Source organism: Orbicella faveolata, unplaced genomic scaffold (genome assembly GCF_042242905.1).
Source record: "Orbicella faveolata isolate gen_17 unplaced genomic scaffold, um_ofav_v1 contig_12, whole genome shotgun sequence".
Lineage (NCBI taxonomy): Eukaryota > Metazoa > Cnidaria > Anthozoa > Scleractinia > Merulinidae > Orbicella > Orbicella faveolata.
In genome coordinates, this window is record NW_028301539.1 from 29,598,811 (window position 1) to 29,615,749 (window position 16,939).

Sequence of the window (16,939 nt, forward strand, 5' to 3'; positions counted from 1 at the left end):
AATATCGTGCAGTAAGTAAACAAAGCAGTTGTTATAAAGGTGCAAAGTTAAGTTAATATTGCCCTGTGTTTTAGTTTCCGGTTTAGACCAACTAAAGGATTAACTCTTTGAATACCAAGGTCCATTTCTAGGCTTCGCCCGTAATTAACATCCAACTTTTCAGGGCAGCCAGAAAGAACATACAATGCAAAAGGTAGCCAGTGTAAAAGGGCCGAGAAAAACAGAAAGGAGAGGGCCAACAAACGAAATTGAGAACGGTTAATGGCAAAAAAAAAAGTCCAAATTTTGGCTTATGCGCATGCCCGGAATTGAAGTTTTGCTCAATTTTGTACCTAATACTCGAAAAATCTCTCCTTTTAGTAAAGAAAAAGCTTTTTTAGCAAAACTTAGGCTTATTTAGCGTCATGGCAGCAAAAAAACCTGACTAAACGGTTAAAAACGGTATTTTTTGGCGAAAGTTTGGTATTCAAAGGGTTAAGTGGAAAAACTCTAAACAAACCAAAAATCCACTTGCGTTTTCCTAACGTTGCTTGTTTTTCTTCTCCCAGTGACCCAGTTAATCAGCCAAAAAACCGCTACAAGAATATTCTACCTTTTGATCATTCGCGAGTAAGCCTGGAGCTAGAGCAAGGACAAGAAGATGGCGATTACATCAACGCGAATTTCCTGAATGGATTTAACCAGAAGAATTCTTACATCGCAACGCAGGTAGATTTGAGTCTTTTGAAATATGACCTATACCTTGAAGAAAACGACAAAAACCAAAACTAATCGTGACTCGTTCGTACACGTTTTCCCGCGCATTGCGTCAGCTACATGTAATTACCTCGAGATTTGATTGGCTCACTGTATTTTCTGTGTCCTTTGTGATTGGCTAGAGTGATTACTTTGGTTTTGGTTTTGGTTTTACGACTCTCATTTGAAAACTGCTTTGAAAAAGAATTAATCTAAGCTGACACACGCACTGCTTTCAATTCAGTATATCTGAGTAAGCAACTTTATCTATACTCGGCTTTAGGGTCCACTGAACAGCACTATCGCTGACTTCTGGCAAATGATTTGGGAGCAGAATGTGCACGTGATTGTCATGTTAACGAGGCTGCAGGAGGGCAAGAAGGTCAAATGCGTCAAGTAAGCATCACGACTTGTCTCTTTTTCAGTCAGACAAATTCGGCGGGTGTTAATATATATGCCACTAATGTATGTTTTTATCTGAACCGTTTGAAGGTATTGGCCTGACACTGATGAAGAAGTGACATTTAGAGACTTTGTGATCACCAGCACTTACAAAAGGTTGGTATTGGGACCCAGCCCACTGTTTTATTCGGCATAGTTGCAAAGATGAATGACATGAGATTTCGCGACAATTTAAGGAATTCGCGTGAGTGCTGGCACTAGTTTTTGACTGAGTAATAAGGTCTAGCGACATAACGACATAAGAAAAAAGTACTTATCTTTTCCTCATGTCTTTATGTTGATGTTCACATTACCGACACAAGCGATGATATCGTTGTGTCGCTAGTGTGAACTAAACCTAACCATCGGAAACTAAGAAATTTTTCTGCGGCTATTTGCCAAAGCCAACTCATGTCCAGCTGGTTGCTCAGCTAGTCGCTATAATGTCATGAGCTAACCAGAACTTAAAAGCTAAGTAACAACTGGTATTGTGACCTGGGTATTTGTGTTGGTTCACAGAAAACTGGACAGTCGTGTCGCCCGTCGCTTTCTTCTAGAAAACTCTGGCAGCGGTGAGTGTCGAGAACTCATGTACTTTCAGTTCACTGCTTGGCCAGACTTTGGTATCCCATCATCCCCAGCGGACTTTCTCGAGCTCTACTATGAAGTTATGCGAGAGTTCAATTCACTTCCAGTACCCGGGACCCCCATATTGGTCCATTGCAGTGCAGGGGTTGGAAGATCGGGGGCATTTTGCGCCATTCAAAACTGCCTACAGTCCTTTAGATCCGCGGGCAAGATTGACGTGACAGAGGTCGTCAGAGACTTGAGAAGGCAGCGGTCGGGAATGGTACAAACCTTGGAACAATACGCGTTTTGTTACAAGAGCCTCGTTCTTGCTCTGTTGTACCAGATAAAGTTGAAGAAGCTTAAAGGAATTTCTCTGTTGAGCCAATCTGCGGCGACGTCAGGTGGCGTGTGGATGTCGGCTGGAAGATCTTTTAGTCCCCGAGAAAGTAGCAATGAAAGCGTGTTCAGTCAATCACGACTACAAAGTCCAAGCTCCGGAACAAGCCAGGAGTCCGTAACGTCACAGAACGCGCCTCCATATTCATACAGTCAGCAGTTGCTCCCTCCAGTGAGGGAACCTTATAAAGACCCGCGTGCTAAATCCGATAAAGACGACCTACCCACTGTGGTTGTTCATTCGACTCCAAAGCTTTCAAAACAAGATTCTCTTCCCTTAACATTGCGTGAAATCAACGAAGAGGGACCTATTAGCACGGATGTTTCCCTCGGGGATCAGCGGAATTTAGAAGTTTCCGTAGGGGAGACTGGTCGAAGGAAGACAACAGGGAATATCCGAAGGCGTCCTGATCTTGGGGAACCACCGCCGCCTCCGCCTCCACCTCCCCCTCCGCCGTCGATATTAACGAATGAAAATGTCGTCTGTGATGGCGATCTAGTACCTGAACTTCCTGAAGTAGATTATCCTAATTCTGAACTGTCCGATGACGAACCTTACCCACCTCCTCCTGAGGCGGTTTTTCTCCCATTTGACGCAGAACAACCAAACCAGTTTGATTCCTCGGCCTAAATAAACAATGGAGTTTAGAGCTGCTTTATATATGTTGATATCTGGCATAACAAAGTTTACACAGCTTTCTTTTTATTTCAAGACTTTTATGTTGTCGAAACAAGCAGTCGTTTGACGTTAATGTGCTGTAACATCAAAATTATATTTTCTCTAAATAAGCAATATCTAACACAACATAAAACAACAAACAGCGGACAAAATGAGATATAAAGGGCACTGATCTCAACACAGGAACATAGAAGGAAGTGAGGGAAACTGGATTGGGTTTCTTTGAAATCGAAATCTGAACTCCTTGAACCACTATGATACTGCTGTACCACAACTGCCGTCTATTTATGTTTTTCTTAAGTTTTTAGTCCATAAACTTAGGGAGTTTTTCCTGCATTGTTAACTTAACTCAGGCACACAATTATATATGCTTTCATGTTATATATTTTTTTCATTTTTATATCAAACCCTGCCAATGTAATTACTTTATGTTTTATGCCAATGTTTTTTACAACAGTAATTTACACTTAACTGATATTCAGTTTTGTCGTGTTTCTCTGTCTATTTTTACTCCGGTTGTTGAAAGCGTGATCAAAATAAGATCATCCAGGCTCGGGATTGATTGTCGATTTCTGTTTCTAACCTTTTCCGTGATTTTCTCTGTTTACGTTATTCTTTCATTCAGGTTTGAGTAATCTCTTACTCTCAAACCATAAGTGGAGAAAGACACTTTTATACAAGAGAAATTAAAACTTTGGTTAGCTTTTAAGCCTGAAGTAACGTTGATCGGTTTTTCAACAACCGGGTCGAAGGGTTGTACAGTGGTAGAAAAAGTTCTAGTTGTCATAACTTGTACAATTTTTATGCAAACTTTAGAACAGTGTCCGAGAATATTTGTTGAACAAGAAACCCTTGTAGGCCTATTTGTGGATTTTTTCTCAAGACTTGTAAACCGACTATGGTTTTAAAAGGAAATGAACGGAGATGCCTCCTTAAAAGACATATTTTTTGTTCGTTACAGATGAAAGCTCAGTATAAAATATTTGTAAATACAAATAATAAAAGTAAATGATGTGGAGTCGCAGGGTTGATTTGTGTAGTACTGGGCTCCAAGTGCAGGGCTGACCCCGATAAAACTTTAATAGCCAATTGCAAGACACAGCTGGCGGCATATAGCGTGTGACTGCATTGTTTCTCAGTCGATACAATACAACCGGTTGATGGGTTCCTGATGTAACACGCATCGACCTACTGGAGGGTTCCTAGTGCGATACGCTTGAATATGGATCATAGTTCTCTACTTTCCTTAGGAGACCTCAGTCACGGTATTTTGAGTTATTTGGCCACACACAGGATTACCTTTGCATTGAAGAAAACCTGAAAATAGCAGTTAACAAACAAAAACACAAAAGATATAATTATCAGTAATAAATCATAAAGGAACAAGGATGGTTAAAGTATGGAGAAGATTAACACGGATTGCACACAACGAACTTGAAAAATTTAGGCTAAACTTTTCAAAATGTACAGACGGTGGCGTAGCTCCTTTGCGTTAAATAATCCTGACCCTAAGAGGAGTGTGTTTGTGTGAAAGAACCTCGGGCTAAATCTATCAGCAACATTAAGGCCAGTTGCCGAACAACGGGTAACCTTAGCCTGCGAAGATGACCACACTAACTGGTACTAGACACAGTCAGACTGCAGACCAGATTGCATGGTAGCCTGCGAACAGGCTCCCGGTTTGGTTTAGTGCGAGCTAGCCGAATATGGGCTAGGGCGAGCGGGGCGAACCGAGAGCGGTCTGGTGACGAGGGAGAGCGGATTCCTTATTTCACGCTTAACGGCCAGCTTCGCTCGCCGAATTTTTTTCTGCCCTCGCTGGGAGCCCGTTCGTAGGCTAATGGCATGAGAGCAGAAACCATCAACCATTCAAATGCACCCAAATGACGTCATAAACCCGTAGACGAGCCTGGTGGATCTACAGGAATTAAATTTCGATATGGAGCCAAACAGTACACTAGGTGAACTGTAACGCGGATTAACCCTCAACAAATCATTGGAGAGATCTGGACAGGATGGTCTTAGTGCTATATCCTGTAAGGCTTATATCTGAACCCAAAGCGATTGTTTCCACTGCTTTTTCGAGTTCTCCCAAACTCTCGATCATGATTTTTTCTCGCCACTCGATAAGAAACTGTTTTCCATTTTTAGAAAACGTTGCGAGAAAAAGAAAGGAAAAACACTTTCAAACTGATACATTTCACATTTCCACAACGTTTCTACGAAAAGATTCCAAGAGGGCTTGTGGACAAAATAAATATGAAAAAAAAACATGCTAGCGTAAGTGGTCTAAGTGTTTATTGCGCAATTTCGATTCGCTTGGTTAATTGAAGCCGGCTAAAATCTTATTAATCAATGCAGACATGCTTTAAAGCTTACAACGTGCATACCGGATTGCTTTGTTTTATCTTCTTAAACAAAGCAAGAATGATTGACTAGCGTGATAACGTTTGGTCGTTTATTGTTTTCATTGAAGCGTTTTAATCGCGAACGTGATCCCTTGAGGATAAAGTCCGTTCAAGTAAGAATAATTATCATCGCACCCTTTGAATTACATGGTTATTATTATTCTTATACAACGTCAAAACGTAAGGGTTATAAACTTTTAGTGCAGATTGACGTGCAGGGCAGAACTGTCTAATGGCCTCTTATGCCTACACACTGGCTGAGGTAAGTTTAACAGTTACTATCAGATGGCTTAACTATCAAACATTTCAACGTGATAAGTGAAAATGACTTATTATACGATTGGGCAATCTATTCATTATCTTGAACGAGTCGGTAACCAAATACTGCACTCGTGTGTTAACAGTTTCAACTGTCAGTTTAAAGGCAAAAGACAGAGTTGGTGGGTTGAACCTATAATCAGAGAGCCTTTGAAATGGAATAGTGATGAAATTATCAAAGGGGTGTTTAAAGTTATCTCAACTACCAAGTATATAAAACAGTTATAAACATCAACCGTATGACTTCAGTGCCAACTCCTTCAATACCTTATGCCGGTATATATACAGAGTAATCAATTCATATTCTTAATTTCTAAGTTATGGGAGCAAATTAGACCTGTTTGGTGTTTTGTCTTTTAACTCAACTCAATTATCATTTCATGGGTTATTCTAGCCGGAAGCTTACATAACGATAAATCACTTTCTCCATAGTTAGTAGCTAACTGTACTTTCTCTAATCAGTAGCGCGGATCGTTTGGTGTTGAAAATATTATTTGTTCTGGCTAGTTGACGTTTCTTCCACGGCTGTGAAGGGTTACGCTGTGGAGGGCATGTTATCACGCTTCTCCAAGTTACGTAAAGGAAAAGCAAAGTAAAGTTTAGCACAAAATATCGATGAACCGTGGAATTGATTCTTTCCGCGTAATAATTGTTGAAAACATGATTTTTTTTCTCATTTGCAGCTGGAAGCTTTGGTGAGTTACGTTAATTGCACCTTGGCTCGGGACAGTGATCTTGACTGCCTCCCGATTAAACCTCCACAGAGGCTATACCAAGCGCAAAAAAATGGCGTACTGTTTTGGTGAGTGAACGAAACAACTTTATAACGTATGGCAATAAAAGGTAAACAACACGTGATCCGTGTCATTCTCTGTAGGACTGTATGTGGCACGTGCAGAAATCGTGTCACAACACTTACCCTACTCACAAATGAATCCAATGCAAGGCCCAGTCTGCACTACACCGAAGAAATTTAATTGCTACGGTAAAAACAACCGTCCACACAAATCCGTCACGAAAAAACGGAGCTTCTCGAAAACTCTCTTCAAACCGGAGAAATTTGAAAACGCTGGCTTTTCGTGTTAATGGGGACAAAGGACATTTTGAAAACGGAGCTTTTCGAAAAAAGATGACGTCACAATAATCACGTGATTTCCCTGCCTGAGTTTTCCTCAAACACAAATCTCTTTACTCTGTTTTGTTCATGGTTTACCGTGTTGCACTATCTTCTTGACTCTGTTTTCACGGTGGTTTACTGTGATTTGACAATGGGTTACTGTGATTTGACTATCTTTTTGACTCCGTCTTGACCTCGGTTTACCATGTTTTGACTATGCTCTTGACTACTCTGTTTTGACCGTGGTTTACCGTGTTTTGACCATGGTTTATAGCGTTTTGACTTTGTTTGGACCGTAGTTTATAGTATTTTCACTCTGTTGTGACCGTGGTTTACCGTGTTTTGACTTTGTTTTGACCTTTGTTTGCCGTGTTTTGGCTCTGTTTTGACCGTGGTTTAATAAATGAATAAAAACTCCCTCAATGGGGCTTTTCAGGGCCAATGAAACCAAATGATGAAACAAATAAAGCAAATGAACATAACATGGTTAAAAATCTCAACTGGCAGGAAGCAGACCGGTTGGCTATTCGCAGTGGTGGCCGAGAAGTTGAACTAGGGTCTACTGAGAAATAATTCCAGCTTGGTGGTCAGAGCTGGACTTAGCTTGAACCCGGGACCTCTGGATTTCAAGTCCGGCGCGCTAACCACTCGGCCACGCTGCCTCCTCCTTAGTGTAATTCTGTTTTGAGAGCTATACTGTTTGCGGAATTTGTAGGGCTGATTTAGGATCCCGGACCGCTGAGAAGCTGGAGAAAAAAAATAAGGGAAGATACTGTATGTCATTTGTGTCGTTCTAAGATTTTATTTGTATTCCTTTGTCTCTTTTTTTTTTTAGTAAACTGTTAAACCGCATCCGAAGAGGAACCGTACCCTGCATAAAGATAAATAAACGAGTAAAGAATATACATCAAGCATTGGAAAATCAGAATCTTGTTATCCAGGGAGCGCAGCACATTGGTGTTGAAGTTCAGAACATTAACGCAGAGGATTTGTGGAGTGGAAAGGTATGGGCTGTGTCTAAGTCAGTTTTGCACATATTTACAAGTAGGTCAGGTAGTATATAGTCTTGACTTGGTTTAAAAGCTTGCTTTTCTATCAGTTTTTTCGTCCAAAGAAGGCAGTTGATGTGCCTTTATCTGTGGTGACATAACTTCAGCCGCGTCCGGTTATCTTTGGACGGATAGATCTTCTTATGGCTAAACATCTAGAGAATGCTCTAGATCGAGTCCTGACGAAATTCTTATTTTGTGGTTTTTGATTCCCCAAGAACCTTGTCTTTATTAATAGCTCATCATGATAATTTTTATTTTCTCTTTACGGCACTAAGTGCCGAAGAAACTTACATTCTATCTTGTTTGATACAGTGTACCAGTTTTTTGGCTTGATAATTATGTACCGTGTTAAAATTAAAGATCATTCATTCATGCTCCAGTATAGACTAATATGATCAACATATTTTTACCAGGAGTCTGTCGTCTTGGAACTTCTTTGGCAAATTATCAAGGTAAGTTTAAGACCTGTATGGTTACGACTCGTTCTGGCATTATGTTTTAGCTTGTTTTAGCACCTGTTGAACACATATACTCATTTTTAACTGCGGCATGTGCTCACTCGTCCTGCCTCCTTCATGCAGGTTTTCTCTGGTTCCATAAATGCGGTGATATTTTGCAAAAGTGAATGTCATCTATCGGATTACTTGTTTTATTGTAAAATAAACTTGTTTTTCGCTCGTTTCAAGCGATAATTGGGAACAAAAATTTAAAATACTGTTGACATTACAATACAAGAAATTCGACCCCATATCCTGGGGAGAATTTCAGAGCTGTGCGAAGCTTGTCGTTTGTAATGGTTGTTTTTCAGTAATTGATTTACGCGTGTTAACTTCCGAGATTGAACAAAAGCCCTGTTTCGTGGCAGCCCCAATAAGATAGGTTTTGCCCTAAACCTTGGAGTAGTTTATGATTTTCGATTATATGTAATATTTCAGGTTGGTTTGCTGTCTCACGTAAATGTCGAAGAACATCCGAACTTAACGATATTGCGCAAATCCAGTGAAGACTGGTCCGTGTTTGTCAAGGTAATGTCGATTTCTTTTCTATTTTTCACTGCCTTGAGACTGAAAAAAAATACCACTTTGTTACATGGTCGTTTTTGTTTCAATATAATATCTATTCTTTGCACAAAAATTAACCAGACTGACTTTGATATAATCACTGAAGCTTTCTCCAGAAGAACTGATCATAAGATGGGTAAATCATCATCTAAGGCACACAAATTACCGAGGCCCAGAGATGAGAGACTTTGACAGCAGTTTAAAGGTACGTAGCAATTTATGGAAGAAGAACAGAAACCAAATATTTACTGAAATACATCACGTAAAAACATTAGAACACTGTCATGACTTCATAATGGAAAGGAATTTCATTTGCCATTTTCTACATTCATTGACATTTACTGACACGTCCTGTTTCACAATTTTTTCTCTCCAGTGTAATCTCCTGTTTTTCTTGACAATAATTTCTTTTTAATGCTTTGATTCTTTCTTAAAGTTGATGTTTGCCTTTTCTTCTCCTCGTGTAGGACTCTGTAATATACTGTCATCTTCTAAACCAGTTGGCTCCAGAAAGGTTAGATTTAATTCAGCGTTATTCTCTTTGGTCCGTTTTTGATACGTGTAGATATTCTGCCCGACACATCTACAGACTGTGTGCCTATTGGTGACAATAAAATAGAACTCCTTCTGTAACAGAGCACCGAGAACCCGGACTCAATTGAATATAAGAGATTAAATCATGCGCTGTTAAACTTAGATAGGATTTAAACTGAAGCTATCAGAAAATTCTAGCTGCTTTGGGGTCATCTTAGACGTCATAAAAATAACTTGTGACAGAAATATATCAAACGAAAGTCTACAACTATAGAAAATATTATCAAACGTGTATTGTCGTTCATAGATACTTTATGCTAAAAAGGGTGGATTTCACTCATACATTAAAATATTCTCAATGTTGACCTCATGAACAGATGTACGCTTTCTCCTTTGGATGAAGAAGACTTGTTCATAAGAGCAAAGAAAGTTCTTACTGCGGCAGAGCTAATAGGCTGTAGGAAGTACCTAACCCCCCACGAACTTGTCAAGGTAATTGTGGATACCTTATCTTAGCCACGTAACAAATAACGATTCTTCAGTATCTACAGGTATATTACGAACTTACAACTTGACCAGCTCCCAGTTAGCTTGATAGCTCAGTTGGTAGAGCACTGCACCGGTATCACAGAGGTTATGGGGTCGAATCCCGTTCAAGCCTGAATCTTTTTTCAGGCTTTAGTTTCATAGCTGCTTGATCTGTGCATATAACTGCTATGATCAATTATGTCGTCATGACAATGATTTCTGATCGTCACTTGCCACCGGTGGTGTAAAAAAACGGAGGAAAAACTATCTGTAGTAGCCTGCTACACCAAAATTTGATTTTTTTTTTCAGGGAAATCCACGGTTAAACCTAGCTTTCATGGCAAACTTATTTCATACCATACCAGGGCTGGATTATGCTGTTACAGATATGGACACTGTTAGGCTTACAGAGGAACTCAACACCGCTCTTAGCAAGTACTGCGGACCTATAATTGATATGTTTGTGGACTAAATGACAGTCCCGTTCAAACCTGAATTTTTTAATACTTTTTTTGTAGGTTATATTTTTGCAATGCCTACTGAAGCTGGCGCGGCTTGTATAACTGCGATAATCTTGCACTTGGTAGAACTAGATGAAATTCACTCTCTTGCCCTAGTCTCGCAGATCAGTTATATGCCTCAGCCTTCAGCTTCGGCAAATAATTGATCCGGCTGTTCGCCGCTGACAAATCACGATATTTTGCTCAACCTCGTCCAATAATTGTTAAATACGTGTATCATCAGTTAAAATGCATTGAAGCAGTTGAAGGCCAATAACTCTGTTCTCTTTCATTATTTTAATTTGTATAATACTTTATCGAAGGTAAATTTTGTCAAACAGCAATTGAATTTTTCTTTTGAGATGTCGATTTGCCGAAGAAGAACGCAATGTCCTGCTGCAAGTGAGAAAAGAGATGTCAGAGGAATTTAAAGACGTTCGCAGGAAGTTAGAAGAGAGTCTAAGAGAGATGGAGATTCTTAAAAGGAAAGCTTTGAGACTGGAGGACGAAAACAAACATCTCGTACGTATCACGATTGAAGAAGCTCAGTCACGGTACTTTGAGTTATTTTAGTCGCGTACAAAATTACCTTTGAATTGGAACAACATGAAAATAGTAGTTAACTTAGATACAAAAACACCAAACAGACGATAATAAATTATAAAGGAACAAGGATAGTTAAGGATGGAAAAGATTAACACGGATTACAAACGACCAAACCAAACTTCTCAAGATGCACAAACCGTGACATAGCTCCATCAACCATACCCGTCACTTCTAACCTTAACCACCTCCCTACAGCGGCCACTTCTCTACGCCGGCCGCATATTTTCGTCCCATTTGGGAGATTTGCTCTCGTTTTAACCTCCCAAAAATGGCCTCCTCTCTAAGATGGCCAGTAAACTCTGCCACTAGGGTGACCGTTGTAGAAAGGTTCGACCGTAACTGAAATAAAGGGAATGAGAGTATTGTTCCTAAACTCAAGGAGAATGCACATTGTATATATTAAACTATTGTTAAGGGTTGTTTTTTTTATTTTGTTTGGAGCACAGTTGTGCATTCACTATAATTTCAGCTACACAGCGATATAGACTTATTAGTCACTACTATTCCACTCAATCTTGTTCACATGGTATCATTCAACAGTGTCAGTCGTTTTCGCGTCTTCCAGGTTTTGCTAATAACTATAACCAGAAGCATATCACCTTGAACAAGGTGATATGCTTCTGCTATAACCTAATGTTCCGGATTTAAGTACACACTCATTATTCCCCAAGTTTAGTTCATTAGTTCTTGATTATACTCCGAATATTACTTTCTCAAGCCAGACAGAACTCTGCAGATGCAACTTATCTCAGACCATGCCTTATCGTCGTGTGTTACTCCCTCGCCTATAATGCTTTTAAAGGGAATCTCGACAGTGTCTCGAAAGGGAAACAGCGAACTAAAACACGCACACACACACACAAAAAAAAAACTTTCGACCATGTGCGTTCTCGTTTATTGCAATACTCCAAGGGTTTATGGGAGCTACAATTTTGGGCCAAGAGGGATTATGGGTCACGACCCTCACACATGCTCTTTTGGACGATTGAGTTTTTATCCAAGACCAAGGAGTCCTGGTTAAAAATTAAAGGTTTCTCCCCATTAAACCAGCCAGATTCTAATTTCTTTTTCCATCATAGACTGGTTGTGAAGAGACGCTGCGACTGTTAAAAGCAGAGAACTTACTGCTTAGAAGTCAACTAGCTGACATGAAAGCGATGGAAACTGATTCTCAAGCGACAATACAAAATCAAGAGATAACAATAAACAGCTTGAAGAAGGAGAAGGAGGTGTGTAGCTTAGAATTTCTAATCGTGAAATGCACTCGAGTGCAATGTGAAATTTTAATCTCGTTCCATGAAAAGATCTATCATCATGTGAACGGTAAACACAGTTATTCATTCTGCATTGTTTGATGAAACTCATGTTACAGTTGTGTCTTATCTCTAGATACTGGAAAAAGAATACGCTGAGAAAGTTAATGAACTTGAAAACAAACTCTCGGCAACTTCAAGGAAACAAACAACCATGGTTCTTCAAAAAGAGGCTATCACGCATGAGCGAGACGTAAGTAATAAATGACAATATAACGAGGGTCTCACAAATCTTTGACATGTCTATTTTTAGATTCCCTTTGCCTTAACTCATGTTACTGCACGGATCAAATAGCTTTTTGCTCTCTTCCTGTTTTGACCACAGTGTTTTGTTTTTTTGGTTGTAAACAGCTTTTAAAACGGAAGCATGACAAATGTGAAGCGGAGCTCAGTCGACTTCAAACTCAGGTAGCTGAAACCTCTCTGATACATTAAGACCCGAATCAAACGTCGAAATTCACATGATACGAACTAAATTGCAATTTGAGTCGATCCAAATGGGTAAAGCTCGACCGTTGGGTTAACCGTCGAACTTAATTCAACTTCAGATCGACTAACACGTTCTATACGTCTTCTGCTTCACGCGGATAGAACCGACGTACCGGTCGATCTTAATTTAGTCGGACGAATTCAGTTCAGTCAAACATCGAACTTATCACGAACTTAAATCGATCAGTTTAGTTCGGCTCATAAGATTGAAGTTCGACGTTTGACCTGGGCCTTAATCTTCCATTATGACAGGTGGTCTATCGTGCAATATAGACTTACGTCTGATCAGCTGCCATCTTAGATTACCCTCCAACTACTATCACGCTATTAAAAGCAGTAACTGCAAAGATACAGGCTTCTTGTTAACAATGTCACCTTCTGGTAGCTTTCTAATATAGCTTGCGTTTTATTTGACAGGTTGATCGTCGTCAGCGACATGTTCAACAACTTCGCCAACTTTTCAAATATTTTACTACAGACAAGAGGCTTGCAGAAACACTTTATGGGGTAAGTAAACTTCTTATTTATTGACCACCTATCTGAATGTCTGACTGACTGACGGACGGACGGACAGACGGAAGCACTGACTGCCTGGCTTACTGATTGACTGACTAAGTGACTGACCGACTGAATGAACGACTGACCAACTCTCTGACTGACTGACTGACTGACTGACGGACGGACAGATAGACGGACGGAAGGACTGACTGACTGACTCGCTGAATGAATGACTGACTGACTAATTGATAGACTGAATGACAGACTGACCTCTTTTCTGACTGACGGACGGACGGACAGATATACTGACGGACGGATAGACGGACGGAAGAACTGATTGACTGAATGACTGACTAATCGATAGACTAAGTTACTGACAGACTGACTTATTCTCTGACTGACTGACCATAACTATGGACTGACTGACTGACTGCCGGAAGGACGTTTTATTTTTAAGGACAGTCAAATGGATTGATTGACCGATTTCCATGTAACGAGCTAGGCAAAAAGCACTTAAACGGGACTGGAGTGAGAACCAAATCCAGCTATTGATTAAACTACTAAACAGTCATTCCCAAACCGAATTGGTGATCTAAACATATTGACTTACCCGTTCTTTCTCTAGAAATTAGATGCAAACTCTTTGCAAAACGCTAATGGTAAAAACAAAGTGATCAAATGTAAGTAGTTTGGTTTGATTTATCTTACCCTTTTTAGGCATTTTAAAGTGACTAATTGTATCTAATTTGTTCTTTGCAACTTTTTTTAAGTTTGTCAGTGTGGAGGTCCATCCTTAGAAGAAATAACACCACACGTGTTTCTGTTGAAAGATAATTTTTTGTTTATTTTCAACAGCGAAAAGGTATGTTGCGTTACTTGCAGATTGCCACAGAACAATCAATGCAAAGATTTTAAAATATAGAAAAATGTTCCAAAGACGGAATTAATTTCTTTCCCAGTTATACGAACTAAAGTTGAATCCCGCTAATTCGAACCCAGTTATTTCGAATTAAATCCCCCGTTTTTTTTAACTGAAAACGGTTTCCCTTGGATCTGCCCTTCAGTCATTTACTATCAGCTATTTTGAACTCCCGCTATTTCGAGCTATTTTTTGTTTCCACCAAGAGTTCGAAATAGCGAGGTTCAACTGTGTTTTTCAAACCAAATTATTCTTTTTCGGTATGGTCATTTTACATAAAGTATTCATCGGTTTATTACCAGTGAATATTTCATCCCCTCTCGAGGAGAAAAAACCTTGAGCAACAAAGGTGGGAGACAGTAGGAAACTCGGAAAAAAAGTAAGAATCTCGGTTGTTCCGGTGAATATGAGTCCTGTCTGAAGACTGAAGGAATTTTTTTCATAATTGCGTTGCAAGCAAACGACAGATTAGGCCCCGCCTACACTACGCCAGAGAAGTTTGAAAATAAAGGTTTCATTCTGGAAACGCATCAAATGTTTTCCGTCCACACTATCACCGATCATTTTGGATTTCTTTTGTAGGAAAACTCTGGCAGAGAAATCTCATGGTTATCGTAATGTCATCATTTTCAAAAAGCTCCGCTTTCAAAATGTTTTCTGTCCACACTACAACGGAAAGCCGGGGTTTTCAAATTCCTCCGGTTTAAAGAGCGTTTTCGAAAAGTTCCCTTTTAATTCGTGACGGATTAGCGCGTGGACGGTAGGCCGTAGAAATAAAGCTGCGTTTTCAAAGTTCTCCAGCATAGTGTGGACGCTGCCTTAAATGATTCCCTTGATTCCACTTTAGGAGGAAGAACCTCAGGACGTGCTCCGGCTTGATCATGCGTCAGTTAATAAAGAGAAGAGTGGAGTTTTACAACTGAAATTCACACAGAGAGAGGTACAGTGAAAAACTGAAAAAGAGTGGTGCATTATATGAGACTGTTGATGGGTTTTTGCCTCCGAATAATAAACGCTGAAAAAAGTAACTTCACTATAATAGAAACAGTGATCTGTCAAGGTCGTTACCATGGAAATTCAATTTTCAAATTTTCTTTTCTTTCCTTTTCTTTTCTTTCATAATTACAAAAAATTATTGCCTCCTTAGCTAGTTCCAGAACTAATCGAGGCAGGAGCAAGGGAAAGAGAATTTCCTCACGTCACTGATTTTCATTTTCTTGTTTACGTTGCAAAAGCGCTTTAATCTTAGCCCAGTACCTACTATCACTCAAGTTCTCATTGATTAGTAACTTTTTGGTATTTGAAACTACTTAGGTTCTTCTTTTAAGGGAAAAAAGGCAAACCTGACTTGCAAAACGTCTCATAATTTTATTATTTCGCTATTGCGCAGTTTCAATTGCGGTGTGCTGTTCGTTGCTGAGCAAAATAACAAGCGAACATTTTACTTCTTACTCGTATTTTACCGAGCAATAACGCAGCTTGTAAAACGTTTTTCTCGTTTCCTGCAAAACCCGTCAAGTAAGGTGTATGTATGAAATCTTAATAACTTTACATATCTTCCCTCAGGTGTCTTATTACATAAGCGTTTCACCCACATCACAGCTCAGAGAGTTACAGCAGGAACTTGAGGTATCCGCTGACTGGTGGACTGAAAGACAAAGGACTTCACCTTGTTCCAGATTCAAAGACGTCGTTCAAACGAACATGTTGACTAGCGCTAACAACAGGAGAAAACTGAACCTCAAATCCCCTTCACTCATAACAGCCGACGTATGATCATTCTCATCTCCATAGCCCTTTTCGCTTCTCATAGCCGGCGGGGCCTCGCACGGGACACAAAGGGTCCGTCGTATCGTGTCAAGGCACCACCGGCGAAGGGAAGCGAAAAGGGCTTTGGGGACGAGAATGTTCGTTTTCTCTTGTCAAGGCCCCGCGGGTTAAAAGAAGTGAAAAGGGTTATGGAACGAAAATGACGAGTGATGCACCTGAGTCGATCCCAGGTTTTCTGGGAAAGAAGTTGGCAAAACCGCATATGCTGCATTAGGTAGTGTTTATCTGAACTCTAATGGTATGATGCGATCCATGCTCAAAATACATCCTGCCTTTCCACTGTGTCCAAAAAAACCTTTCGTCCTAAGTTGTGCTGTGTGATTCCTTTTCTTTGTTTCGATTTGTTCTATAGCCTTAGAAATACCACTTTTCGCTAGCTTGCGGGAAGACTGCTCAATCTCCGAACTTTTTAATAACGAAACCAGTTTAAAGTTTGTCATTACATTACAGGGTTTGTTTGTCCGGAAAAGAAAAAAAATTGGCACCTTGGATACAAGCAACATAATTACGGTGTAACAATTGTTACGTGAAGTACTTTTCCTTACAACACCTAAATCCAAATAAACAGAAGGAAATTTTGCCCAACTATTTTCAGGGACCATTACTGGAATGACACTCCATTGTTTTTGCATGAAGTTTAAACACCCCCTAGCTAAAAAGCCAACTAGAAAACTGTTTTAAAAAGCACTTACAAAAATTCCTATTTACCTGAAAGTTTTTGAAGGCCTTTCCCTTTGACCCGCAACGTTACAAAGAACGTGTTCTTAAGTAGGCATGTGAAAGGGCTGCTTTCTTCGATAAAAGGCATACGAAAGGGGTAACGTTTCTGTCAAAATGGTATATGAAAGGGTTACGGGTTGGACCTCTGGGTGAAGGCTCGACAAAAAAAGTATTGTTGAGTACCTACCCACCTCCCTTCCCGGAACTACACATGCATCGTGCTGT

General features: G+C 39.9%; 2 protein-coding genes across 2 annotated transcripts in view; both read left to right on the forward strand.

Moving 5' to 3' along the window:
* LOC110060335 (uncharacterized) overlaps positions 1-3,839 on the forward strand; it is a 32,078-nt gene extending 28,239 nt beyond the window's left edge. The window contains exons 16-19 of the mRNA XM_020767103.2: positions 549-708; positions 1,019-1,131; positions 1,228-1,293; positions 1,696-3,839. Coding sequence (XP_020622762.2) covers positions 549-708; positions 1,019-1,131; positions 1,228-1,293; positions 1,696-2,773 — 1,417 coding nt within the window. The 3' untranslated portion in view covers positions 2,774-3,839. The remainder of the gene's footprint in view (positions 1-548; positions 709-1,018; positions 1,132-1,227; positions 1,294-1,695) is intronic.
* A 1,502-nt stretch (positions 3,840-5,341) lies between these two features.
* On the forward strand, positions 5,342-16,815 carry LOC110060418 (uncharacterized). Its single transcript, XM_020767193.2, has 18 exons — positions 5,342-5,491; positions 6,231-6,349; positions 7,500-7,668; positions 8,130-8,168; positions 8,652-8,741; positions 8,884-8,982; positions 9,245-9,291; positions 9,689-9,803; positions 10,150-10,274; positions 10,702-10,861; positions 12,025-12,174; positions 12,335-12,451; positions 12,610-12,666; positions 13,165-13,254; positions 13,871-13,925; positions 14,016-14,107; positions 15,012-15,104; positions 15,731-16,815. The coding sequence occupies exons 1-18, from the start codon at positions 5,462-5,464 to the stop codon at positions 15,938-15,940; spliced, it is 1,857 nt and encodes a 618-aa protein (XP_020622852.2). The 5' UTR covers positions 5,342-5,461; the 3' UTR covers positions 15,941-16,815.
* The last annotated feature ends 124 nt before the right edge of the window (positions 16,816-16,939 follow it).